A 12,480-nucleotide genomic window follows, 5' to 3' on the forward strand; every position below is an offset into this window, starting at 1 on the left:
GGGTATGAATAAATATGAACACAACTGTAATTTCCCACAGGGAGTTAAAGTATTTTTCATCTTACTTAATTTAATATTCCATCATGGTCAATGCAAAATGTTATCGAAAGATTCAGATAATCTGGAGACATCTGTGTTGTTTATCACACTTAAACTCAGTCTTGCTTGTTACAAAGCAACACAGAGTTTAAAAAAATAACTACACAAGACTCGTAATTAAGCGAGAACATGTGCAAACAGATGTCCTATCAGGTCCAGATTGCATATAAAATTGGTGTAAACCTGGACAGACAGGTGGATCGGCTGTATAGTACTGCAGTATACTTAAAGTCCTGTGACTGAGAAGCAAAGATCAATAGAGTCATTTTCAGCAGTCTGGAGGATTATCCACCTCACTGCCCACTCATGCGATGCAAACTAGACACACACTTCATGTCCTCCAGCAGCAGCCTCCACACACTGACTGGATCTATATTTTAACAGGAGACTGACGAAGAGCATTTATCTTCTCTTTTAGACTACATAAGCCACCTGCTTCCTTCACCAGCACGCACATATCTTTTGTTGTTTTTATCCTTGTCACAAAGCTGTCATGTCACAGCCTGCTTTTTTCTTCTCTCTTTTTTTGTTTCCTTATACTGCAATTTGATTCATTTTATGTGCATCAATGTTGCACTAACGGTTGATTTTCTCCGTCTTCTTGCAGCAGAAGAAACATTGCCATCATCAAATACACAGCACAATCATGGAGCTGCTGGTTACATCAACTGGAAATAACAACTCAGATGATTAAAAAGTATCATTTGCTTGGTGGAAAAACAGATATTTTAGTAAAATGACCCCCCCCCCCCCCCCCCCCCCCCCTCCTTCAGTAGATATGGTGTGGTTTAAGACACAAAGGGAGCAAAATAAACTTAAGTAGCATGCTCTGAGGAAACTATGGAACCTTGTCTGCAGAAAAAATAGATAAATCTTTTGAATCTCAGATAAAAATAATTTTTACTCTGAGATTCAAGTGTAATATCAAGAAGATGAAAGAAAATCACAATCTTGAGTGGGTTCTCATGATTTTGACTTGTATTTATTTTTTAAAATTCTATTCTTGCCCATTTCCCATCCCCTGATTATATATATATATGTATATATATATATATATATGTATATATATATATATGTATATGTATATATATATATGTATATGTATATATATATATGTATATGTATATATATATATATATATATATATGTGTATATATATATATATATATATATATGTGTGTGTATATATATATATATATATATATATATATATATATATATATATATATATATGTGTATATATATATATATATATATTCCATAAATTTCAAAAGAGTCTCAGCCGCTGACATGATTGCTGTTTCAATCAAGTTCAATACAAGTTGAACCTGCTGACAGTTACACTGAAAAACAACCAAACTAAAGAATCTGAAAGCTTGGGGCTTAATTAGTTTTTAGTGCTGGACTCGCCTCTGCTAATCTCATCTCTTTCTTTTTGTCTATTCCCCTGGCGACCATCTTCAAGCCAGCAGCCCGACCCTCCAGCTCGTTCTCACGCCCACCCGCCTTGATTGATTTCCAGGCAGGCTGGCCGGAGCTCACTGGCCGAGCTGTGGAGCGCCTGGTCCGCACAGAAGGGCCCATATAACCCCGAGGGTTGAAGGATGGATGGATCTCTGTCCGATCTCTTATCAGCTACAACAGATTTTATAATGGGGAGGGAGGATGGGTGGGTGTGAATAGCGCTTCAAACACACACGCATCAAATCACAATCTCCATCGCTCTCCTCCACTGTGACCTTGTGTTCTGCTGGGAAGATAAAGACACGCATACACGCTGTGGGGAAGCAAAGCCCAAAGCATTCCCACCTCGGACCCTTTAGCGGGAAAGAAAGTCATTAGTGCTCTTAAACGTGATGTGATCTCTTAAAGACACCCCCATGGGGGCTTTCCTCTCGATAACGAGTTGGGACGCACCAGCCTCTAAAAACAGGAGATTCAAGAAAGAAAAGGAAAGAAACAACAGAAACTACATGAAGAGGAAAATAAAGTTTCTGGTGTTATTAAAAAGGGGGAATAATAATTAGGAAATTGGTTAAAATACTAACAAATTTTGCAAGCAGTGAAGAGATTTGAGCAGTTTTGTCCGAAGGCCAGTTTGAGACATTTCTGCCATTCTACTTTGCTCTACAGTAGAAAATAATAATACTTTAAAAAAAGTAAAATAATATTATATATGTGAATCTAAAGACATAAAAAGGCAAATTTCCTTTAACAGAAGCAGCTAAATCCGAAAACATTTCAGAGTATATTTTATCTGTATCCTTTTGGATAAATCTGAAAGTGATTTACAATAAATAATACATTTTTATTGCCTCCTCAGTCATTGTGACATCACACATCTGACTGTAAATAATTTGAACACTTCTTTTTTTAAAAAAAAACAAAAAACAGTTTTCTTCTTCTGGGGAAAAAACTTTAGTTAATGCTTTAGTTTATTTTCAGACATTAAATATTTATGATCCTGAACCAGTGTGTATAAGAGAGAGAGAGAGAGAGAGAGAAACACCGATGTGTCTCTCATCCAACCTGCGCGCGCTCCTCCTTCTGCCCATCTCCACGCGCACTTCAAAACTGCACTTCAAAGTGGGCTCGAGACTCGACTTGTTCTTTCCGCCTGGTGGTGCCACGCGCCTGTCATCATCACAATGCCTCGAGGATTCTTGGTGAAGAGGAACCGGCGGGGTTCGGCGTCATACCGGTCACGGACCAACAGCATCAAGCCTGAAACGTCCAACTCTGAAGCGGAGAACTCTGCGTTGAGTGTTTTCCCGTTTCAGTGTCCAGATGGAGAAACCTCTGCGTCCCGCGAGGACCCTGCGGGTGTCAGGGAGGCGTGGAGCCCGCACGTGGAGTCGGCGCTGGAGGCAGAGGCTGAACGGAGCGCGCAGTTACCGGAGACAGAGGAGCAGGTGAGCGAAGTGGACGTTTTGAGTCTGGATGGAGATTTGTCCTGCTTCTACCCGCCTCAGCACCACGCTGCTTTAACCGAGTCATGCAGCCCAGTTAAACCAGTTGGCACGAGACTTCCAGAGCAGCAGCACGAGGACCGAGAAAAACCACCGCCGTGTTTCACCGGAAGGTGCCAGACACCGTCCCCGGTACCGGCCCTGCCGTTCCTGGTGAGTCCGACGCCGACTTCAGTGTCCGCTTCCATCGAGAGGCTCCTCAACAGCAGCAGCCGCCAGCACGCGCAGCCCTACGGTCACCATGACAAGTATGACCCCAGCACGCCTCACGTGCACCTGTTCCCCCCGCTGACCCTGCTGACCCAGGAGCAGCGTCACGCGGCGAGAAAACGCTCTTTCGCCGAACCGGATCACCACAAGAAGCAGAACCCGTCCAAGAAACCCAAAGTCAACCGGAAGCTCAACTTCGAAGATGACGTCACCACCTCGCCGGTTCTCGGTTTGAGGATCAAGAAGGAGAGCCCCGAGCTGCGGAGCGCGCGCGAGAAGTCGGCTACACCCGCCGGGGTTCCGCCGCTGGGAGAGTTCATCTGCCAGCTGTGCAAAGAGGAGTACCCAGACCCCTTCTCTCTCGCGCAGCACAAGTGCTCCCGCATCGTGCGCGTGGAGTACCGCTGCCCGGAATGCGACAAAGTCTTCAGCTGTCCCGCCAACTTGGCGTCCCACCGGCGGTGGCACAAACCTCGTCCGGTAACCAACCAGGGCGGAGAGGCCGCCTCCAACAGGAACCCGTTAAAAGAGGCGCGAGCGCTCATTCAGCACGTGGAGGCGGACGGCAAAGAGAACGAGCTGCTGCTGCGCGCGAGCAGCAATCAGCACCACGGACCGCTGGACAGCTCCCGCGTCAGGCGCGAGCCATCCCTGCTGCTTCTTCACGCGCGTTCCCGGGACAGCCCCGATAGCAATGGCCTCGCGCCTCCTCAGTATGACCCCTCCGGTCATTACCGGAACCCGGTGGTGGGCTGCGGGGACCTGCAGCAGCACGTGCGAGCTGCGGACAGCCCTCCATCCAGCCTCCTCCTGCTGAACGGAAACCCCGACGAGCGCGCGGAAAGGCAGCAACAGCCCCTCACGCGCCCCACTCTGCCGTTCGTCCAGTCGGTACCGGAGGAGGAAGTGTACGAATGTCGCTACTGTGGGAAAAAGTTCCGCCGACAGGCTTACCTGAAGAAACACCTGGCCGCGCACGAGATGAGCGCGCGGGCGTCTCCGCCCCCGTCAACTTACAGCCAAGCGCGCGACACCAGCGGCAGCCAGGTGTTCTTGTGCCACCTGTGCGGCGCGCGCTTCCCGTCGGTTGAAATCAGAGACAAGCACCGCCTGTGGCACGCGATGAGGGACGAGCTGCTGGTGGAGACTCTGGGGGGACGCAGGGTGGACGTCTTCCACGCGCACAGAGACGAGGGGAACATCGGGGACTGCGAGCAGCAGATCTTCACCTGCAAGTACTGTCCGTCCACATTCTTCAGCTCACCGGGCCTCACGAGACACATCAACAAGTCTCATCCCACCGAGAACCGGCAGGTGATGCTGCTGCAGATGACTGTGCGACCATGAGGCGCGCGCGCGCGACAAATGCAAATGTTTATTTAAATCACCTGGAAAACGGCGCGTGGCTGTTAAAATGTACGTCGGTGGTGGTGTGTGTTGCAGGCTTACAGCGACGTCACTTTGCCTTTCACTGGAAACTTCTGGACACAAAACAAACATAAACAAAGTGTTGTTTACTTGCACCTGACAACAGAAAATGAATCTGGAACTTTCCGTGGTGCTGATTATTAATCATAAACATCCCTGTTTAACACACTGAACTACAGCCGCTGTCTGTGGCACTCAAACTGTGTTTAAGGACCTTAATATTTCCATGGTATCGTTACAATGACATAATATTCTAATATTTGCTTTCTCTGTTGAAAATGTGTTACTTGAACCATAAAAGAAATTGTATCCAAATTAATGAGGACAGATTTTTTTTTTTTACAGCTTTTCTTGAAAACCACAGTATGACTAACAGATAAATGTAACCGTAACAAAATGAGCAGAGAAAAGGTCACTTTGACTGGGAGGACTGGAAAAAGAAGGAATTAAGTAGCGATATTACAGTGATGCACAAGCAGAGTGGAAAAAGACTCAACGTTTCATTTAAGGATATAAATAAAAAATCTGTAAGACAATAAAACACCTTTTATAACAAACATCTCAGCTGTGTAATATTTTCATACATAAAAATGAAGCATTTATTGTCAGTAGTTATTAAAAAGTGTCTTGTGTTTACTGATTATACACAGTTTACTATTCCTAAAGAGATATTTGCTAAATGGATTTATGATACAAAAAGAAATGTGTCTGGTTCTATAAATCCTGCACAGTACTATTTTGATATGACTTAATTCTACTGTTGGATTTACTTAAAATTATTGTCAATAAATGTTGATACAGTCTGATGATCAGTTTTTTTTTTTGTTTTTTTAAAAAAAAAAAGAATCGGATGTGAAAAATAGTCATGTGAATGAAGCAGCAGCCACTGGCACAAATCATTTATTGTCAAAGTCCATCATGACATTCACACACCGTGTGTCTGAAACAGATGCAACATGTTTACACAGCTCAGGTTTGACGGTAACCGTTAGTGGAGTGTGTGCGTGCATGTGTGTGTTCATACAACTGGTCAAAAACATGCAGTTAGTACTGAAGTGGTGTCATGCAGATCTATAGCAGTCCCTAACTAACATGTGGGCCGAGCCCAGAGGTTTGGCTCGTCGCTGCTGCAGACAGATTTCTCCTCATCGGACAACACAAGAGGTAAGATCTGGGATAAAAAGCTCATCTCAGGGAGGCAGATTTATGTATTTTTAATTCTGCTGAACATTTTAGGAGCCTTGGGGTGAATTTTGGTTGCTGCTAATCAAAGATTTTCAGCTAAAGTGAGTTAATCATCAAAATGAAACACTGACGAGAATTTACGATCTATGAAACTGTATATTTCCATGAATCGTTAAAGCGTTATTAAGGCTCAAATCTTAATAATTACTCACTAAAATTCTTCTAAAGGGCACGAAGGAGTGTAAATGTAGTGTTGCTGTGAGTTTTAGGATGGATCAGGCTTCAGTTGTCTGCATCTTTATAGAAGGTAATGGAGCACATGTGTGATCTGTGGTCTATTTACAGCAGGTACAGATCAGACGGGGGGGGGATTACAGCTGGGCCCCAAGACCACGTGTATTACCAGTAAATGGTTCTTTAACCTCAGCAGTATTAACGGCTACAGCGATCATTTAAAGGGACAATGCTCCGCTGACCTCGAACACACAAAAGTAACGGAACTAATCTGACCTCATTAATGGCGTTTGTAAAAACTAACCATTCCAACCCAGAGGAAGGGGCTTCAGTAAAAAAGTTATACAATCCCTTTATTTTCTTAAAAGAAACTATGGCCTGAAAGACTAAAAAGGCTTTAACAGAAAATACAGCCGCTGTGAAATCTGCAGGAATGGAAACATGTTTTCAGATCTCATGTCCTTCCATCATGAATCATCAGGTCATGGAAGAATAATTCCACGCACGCCATCCTGTACGATGAATGGAAGCACATTTAGATAAGCCCTGGAACGCCACAGCTTCAGATCTTTGCAAAGAAAAACCCAAACTTCTTCAGCTCTGAGTTCGGTTTCTGGGGTCATTTCTGATGGATGAACCGACAGGAGAGCAGAAATGATGCTAAATAAACTGACTGCATGCTTCTCCCCTCGATCCGCGAGCAGAAGAGGGGACGTGTCTGAACATGAGAGCAGATTAAATGTGAAACAAAAAGAATTAAATATTGACATCTTTACTTTCTCCTCTTTGGCTGTTAACCTGCTAAATTCCCTCCACTACCCACCTCCATTAGAGGAAATAAACAGGACTTGCTTAACAACGAGTCAAACACTGAAATCAGAGGCGAAGACCTCTCTCACATTGGAACTTTTATAAACCTAAAATTGAAAGCCGGTAAGGTCTCAGTCTGTCATTTCCTCCTGTAATAACTCACATATAACTGTTGCAGTCAGGCTGCGGCAACAAAAGGACATAAATAATGAAACTTCACCTCCTGGAGAATAAAATACAAACTGGACGATGACGGATGAACTGTTGAAGTGTAAAATGTAGTGTCAACTTAATATTTATATGTATATATATATATATATATATTTTTTTTTTTAAGCAAATACGTGGTCTGAGGTTAAACCACAGTTTGGCTTTGGCAGCTTTTTTCTCATCATCTTATATACACAACAAGCTTCCTCACGCTGTACACATTCTTAAAGATATCCATATATCTACTATATATATTCATACTCATACATATATAGATATACAGCATACAAATATATATATATGTAGTCAAAACAAAAAAAAAACAAAACTGGTTTCTCACCTCGGATGGCTAAAAATACAACTTGTTTAGGCAAAAACAAAATTTACAGTAAAAAGAAAAACAGATGCTTTGAACATCAGTGCTTGTCCACATTTTACAGCATGTTGTAGAAGACACAAAACAAAGTACTGTGTAACAAGTGCTTCCTCTTTGATTTTTCTGTCTCATTCTGGAGCGTTTACTCTCCTTTGTAAGAGACAAACGAGACATTTGTCCGCATCAGAACACTGTTTCATATGTTAACAGAGAAGGACGGTCCCATCCGCTCAGGCTGGGGATTCAAACTGGGATGACATCCACAGATACGTGTCCGTTTGTAACCAATATCCCTAACATGAACAGATTTTTTTTACTTTTACTTCATGGCAGCTAATTTAACAAACCCTGCTTTTATTTTGAAGCACGGACAACAAAAATAGTATCATCTTGCACTTTCCATGCAACACTTTACAGCCAATACTCCTGCTGCTGTCTACACACACACACACACATATACATACACACACCAACTTTCAGTACAAATATACAGATCCCCCGCAGGCAACATTCAGCATCGCAGACAGAACTTCTGCAGCTTCATCTCGCTGACTGTTCGCTCCGACTGTCTGAGAGCAACGTATAATAAATGTGGCACACTTAGGCTTTTTGCAGTCCTGGTTATACTGGTATTTGTGCACTTTCTAACATGGCACACATTGTTATGAACTAATACTGCACTTTGCTGGATGAATTTATTCTGCTTTTCCTACTGTGGGAAGTGCCGGCATGCTGCTGCTACACGATATGTCTGGTTGGTTTTTAAGCAAAGCTGCGGATATTTACAGCGGAATAATGACGCATGTACATCAGAGGGTTTAAAAGAGCATGTGTGGGTGTTCTGGGCTGAAAAGGGGGAAGGAGCTGGGAGGAGGAAAAGCATAATTAACACCCCTGATTGGTTTTAAGAATCCTAAGAATCCTGTTTTATTGTTGAAAATGTCCTCTGGACAGCTGATTTTATTTATACTTTTACTGTTAAATATGACTATGGACCAAATTTGCAAGGTGTCTGACTTTTGCTGCTGTGAGGGACAGCATCCGTGCTGACTGAGCCGTGGCATGTGCAAAGCTCAGGTCTTATTGGCCGATCCAGAGGAGCGTCGCAGCTTCATGGACATGCGACTCTTGCTAGTCCGAGGAGACATGGGGGACGCCGAGTCGCTCCCGGCCTCCCCAAGAGCCGGACTTTCTCCCCGAAGAATCTCGAGGCAGGAGCCTGAGGAGGGTAGGAGGATGAGGAGGGGGCGCCGGGGAAGAAATGTGATGGAAGGATGGGTGAGGCGAAGAAGGAGAGGGGTGGATAAGCAGAAAAAGGATCAAGGATCATCAAGAAAATGACATCACTTCCCATAATGGTCTACTTGGCAACACTGCACAGACACGCAGACAAATGAAGGACACAGACAAACAGACAACATAAAAAAAAACCTCTAAATAAGCTTTACATGTATCTTCGTTCCCTAAAACCACCAGACATGTTCAGGACTTAACGTTACTGTGAAACAAAACTCACTTTTATTGCAAAAAGTGACATTTTTTCCCTCCAATCACCCTGACCCGACTGTATGGACCAGCTACTGAAAGGGGGCCAAGAAATAGTTTGGTTCAGTTGTTAGGGTCCCTTTCTTAACGAGTACCCACATGGAAACATGGCACTTTATTTAACACGATCATCCTGCAGGGTGAACACTTACCTACTAACCAACCAACAGGTCTGTTACAGGAAAGATTTAGCCGACACGGCAGGTTGATGGTTTATTAATAACCAAACCAGGCTTGAACACTTCAGATGGGAAAAAAAAAGAAGTCTAGTTGAAAGTATAACCACACTGCATGGAAAGATAAGCGACTTTAAAGTATTGATCCTGAAGATCTGCTGTTCTGCAACGTTTAGATGCGTCCTTTCTCCATCAGACCTGAATCAAATGGCTGAACTGCTTCATCTACAGGTCTTTCAGCTCTGCAGAGGCCTGCTAACGAACTACCCACCCGATTCAGGCGTGTTGGAGAAGAGATGCATCTACATATAGCAGAATGCTAGATCCTGAGAACCGGACTTGGGGATGTGAGCTTTACATTTAGATTGTGCAGGTACCATGTAGAAACAGTATTATTTAATAATTTCTTTTTGTGTACAACAGTACACTGTTAATAACATATGAATTAATTAGAGGCGATTCTGACTTTACTTATATGATGCTTATAAACACATCCTACTGAAATGGCTTCATCTAGACTCCGCCAGCTGAAATTAAGCTCCTCTTAGTTATTCTGTTTACTTTTCAGTGGAAGGAAGACTTTATGATTTACTGTGGTAGATTATAAAATGTAACTTTATCTGCAGCGCGTACCATTCACAGCTAGCATGAAGAACCTTCTGCTTCAGACCTTTCCCCTTCACCCTGAGCTGGTTGGAACTGTCTAGTGGTTTAGGGACCATCAGATACAGAACACTGTGCTCCTCTGAGGAGAAGAGGAGAGGAGAGGAGAGGAGTGGGGAGGAGAGGAGAAGAGGGAAGAGTGAAGTGGGGAGGAGAGGAGAGGAGAGGAGAGGAAAGAGGGGAGAGAGGAGAGGAGAAGGGGGAAGAGGTAGGAGAGAAGAGGGGGAGGAGAGGAGAGGAGAGGAGAGAGGAGAGGAGCGGGGAGGAGAGGAGAGGAGAAGAGGGAAGAGGAGAGGAGAGGAGCGGGGAGGAGAGGAGAGGAGAGGAGAGGAGAAAAAAGGAGAGAGAAGAGAGCAGACAGAGTGAAAGAGAGAAGATAAAAGGAAAGAGGAGAAGAGAAGAGAGGAGGAAAGGAGAGGAGAGAAAAAGAAAACAGGAGAGGAGAGAAGAGAAGAAAGGAGACAAAGGGAAAGAGGAAAGAGGAGAAGAAGCAACAAGGAGAGCAGAAAGGTCAGGAGAGGAAAGGAATAAAGGAAGGACAAAGGAGGACAAAAACAGTGAGGAAAGAAAGGAAACCGAGGGAAAGGAAGTGAAAAAAGGAAGCAGGAGATTGAAGGAAAAAAAGAAAATGAATGATAACCAAGAAAAAGGAGAGAAGCACACATGTAGAAAACAGACAGGATGAGAAAACACAACATCAGGTGATAACGTGTATCACAACTGTAAACAAATACCATTCAGCTCGTCTTCAACACACACAGGTTAAAATAAAGAGAAACAAAACTTTGTTAGTTCAAGGTTCATATTCAAACAGCTTGTGTGAAAATATGTGTATAATTATACCTGGGTTACCCACTTCTTTGTGTCTCTATACGACTGTGAGAGAATGCAATGTTACGGAGAGGATCCCACAGCGAGGTTAGAGGTCAAGTTTCACTAGGTCAGTGTGAGGTCGCAGGTTAACACAACAAACCATGACGGTTACTGAGCAAGTGAGCAGACAGAAGAGCAGAAACCTCTCTGCTGGAAAAGAACGTCCCACTTTCATCAGGACACTGAGTGCAGTTTGACAAGAGGAAAATCTGGTGTTACGGCAGACCAAGAGACGTAGAAACACTGTAAAATTATCTCAGACATACAATTAATGACCCAAGCTGGAGGAAAACGGGTCAGAAACTAGAAGAAATAAATCAGAAATAAATTCCTCAGTCGTACCAAACTTCATTCAGTGATGAGCTGAAAGCGACACCTCCTTTTGAAGAGGAAAACAAGTCTGCTGTTAACGCATGCAGACCCGCTTTGAGTGGAGAAAACACAGAGACAAACAAAACGTAGGAAAAGCACGAGTTAGGTAGAAAGAGTTAGGTAGAGCGGGGCGTGTCGATCATGTGACCAGGCTTACCTTTTTAGCTATAGGCATACAGTGAGACAAAACGATCTAAAGGATGGGGGACAAAAAAAAGAAAGAAAAAAAAAAACAGAAAAAAATTCCAAACAAAATGTTTAAAAAAAAAAGAGAATGAATTAAATAAAAAAGAAGTGAAATTAAATTTAAAAAAAAAACAAAAAAAAAAAACAAGAAAAAAAGAGAAGAATCATCATTTTATTGATAGGGGGGGGGGGTTGTATGTTAACTTGGCTAGAGGACTGGAAGATAAGATACAGAAACTGGGGTGCTGCAGTAATTTGAGCAGGTTTATTTCAAAGCACAGGGTCACTAAAAGTCCAGAGTTGTGAACTTTGGATATGATACACACACTGTATTAGAACTATTATATCACATCCATGTATATGATGTCTAATTAACGTTTAAACATGTCACAAAGCGTCTCATCCTGTGCTCTGAAATTGCATTTGGGACTGAACAAGGCACCAACAAACAATTTACATCCCATATAAAATTGCCAGTGAACATTTTTTAGGGAATGCAGTTGTGCCAGATGTTATTCAGCCTCAAAGCAGGGTGATTATTTTTATTATTATTATTATTATTATTCTTACAGCATAATGACTGATTTTTCTGACAGATTAGCCAGTAAGCAGAAGAGTAGTTGGCCAAGACAAAACACCTTCAGCACACGATCACACCTGTAACATCACATCTGTGCTCCCATTAAAAATGTATTCACACAAGCTTGTGTTAAATCATTGTAAATATGCTAATTGGATTAAATCTGAGGGAAAAAGTCTCTTTAATATCTTAAATTATACTTGATCCTATACATCAGAGGATGAATGAAACATTATCGGTATAATGGACTTAAAAAGATGCATATGAGGGTCACGTGCACTCCGATGTGCACGCCTGGCATCTCTACGGTTCATCAGATGCCATCTAATTCCTCAGAGATGCTCTGGAGTGAGAATAAGGCTGAACACAGTTTTGGATAAAGAACAGATCTCATCAGCCACTTTAATCTGCCAGAAAGAAACAGTGTGTGTGTGTGTGTTGTAGTTCTGGTATGATTTAACATAATCTGGACAATTAATACACCGACACATTTACAAAATATCAAATAATTTGTGTGAAACTTCTTGTGTGTAAATTAATTGTGATATTTACAGTTCAGCAGGT

The 12,480-nt window shown here is 42.9% G+C and overlaps 2 protein-coding genes across 2 annotated transcripts in view; one reads left to right on the top strand and one right to left on the bottom strand.

Moving 5' to 3' along the window:
* Positions 1–2,741: 2,741 nt before the first annotated feature.
* insm2 (insulinoma-associated 2) lies at positions 2,742–4,625 on the top strand (the record flags this gene model as incomplete). The annotated part of the gene is made up of 1 exon (XM_079262412.1): positions 2,742–4,625. The coding sequence occupies exon 1, from the start codon at positions 2,748–2,750 to the stop codon at positions 4,623–4,625; it is 1,878 nt and encodes a 625-aa protein (XP_079118538.1). The 5' UTR covers positions 2,742–2,747.
* A 976-nt stretch (positions 4,626–5,601) lies between these two features.
* The window catches only part of ralgapa1 (Ral GTPase activating protein catalytic subunit alpha 1), an 86,111-nt gene continuing 79,232 nt past the window's right edge, over positions 5,602–12,480 (bottom strand). Inside the window, exon 46 of the mRNA XM_079262085.1 lies at positions 5,602–8,740. Within this exon, the coding sequence (XP_079118211.1) occupies positions 8,595–8,740 (146 nt within the window). The 3' untranslated portion in view covers positions 5,602–8,594. The remainder of the gene's footprint in view (positions 8,741–12,480) is intronic.

This window comes from Telmatherina bonti (genome assembly GCF_933228915.1).
Source record: "Telmatherina bonti genome assembly, chromosome: 22".
Taxonomy (NCBI): Eukaryota; Metazoa; Chordata; class Actinopteri; order Atheriniformes; family Telmatherinidae; genus Telmatherina; species Telmatherina bonti.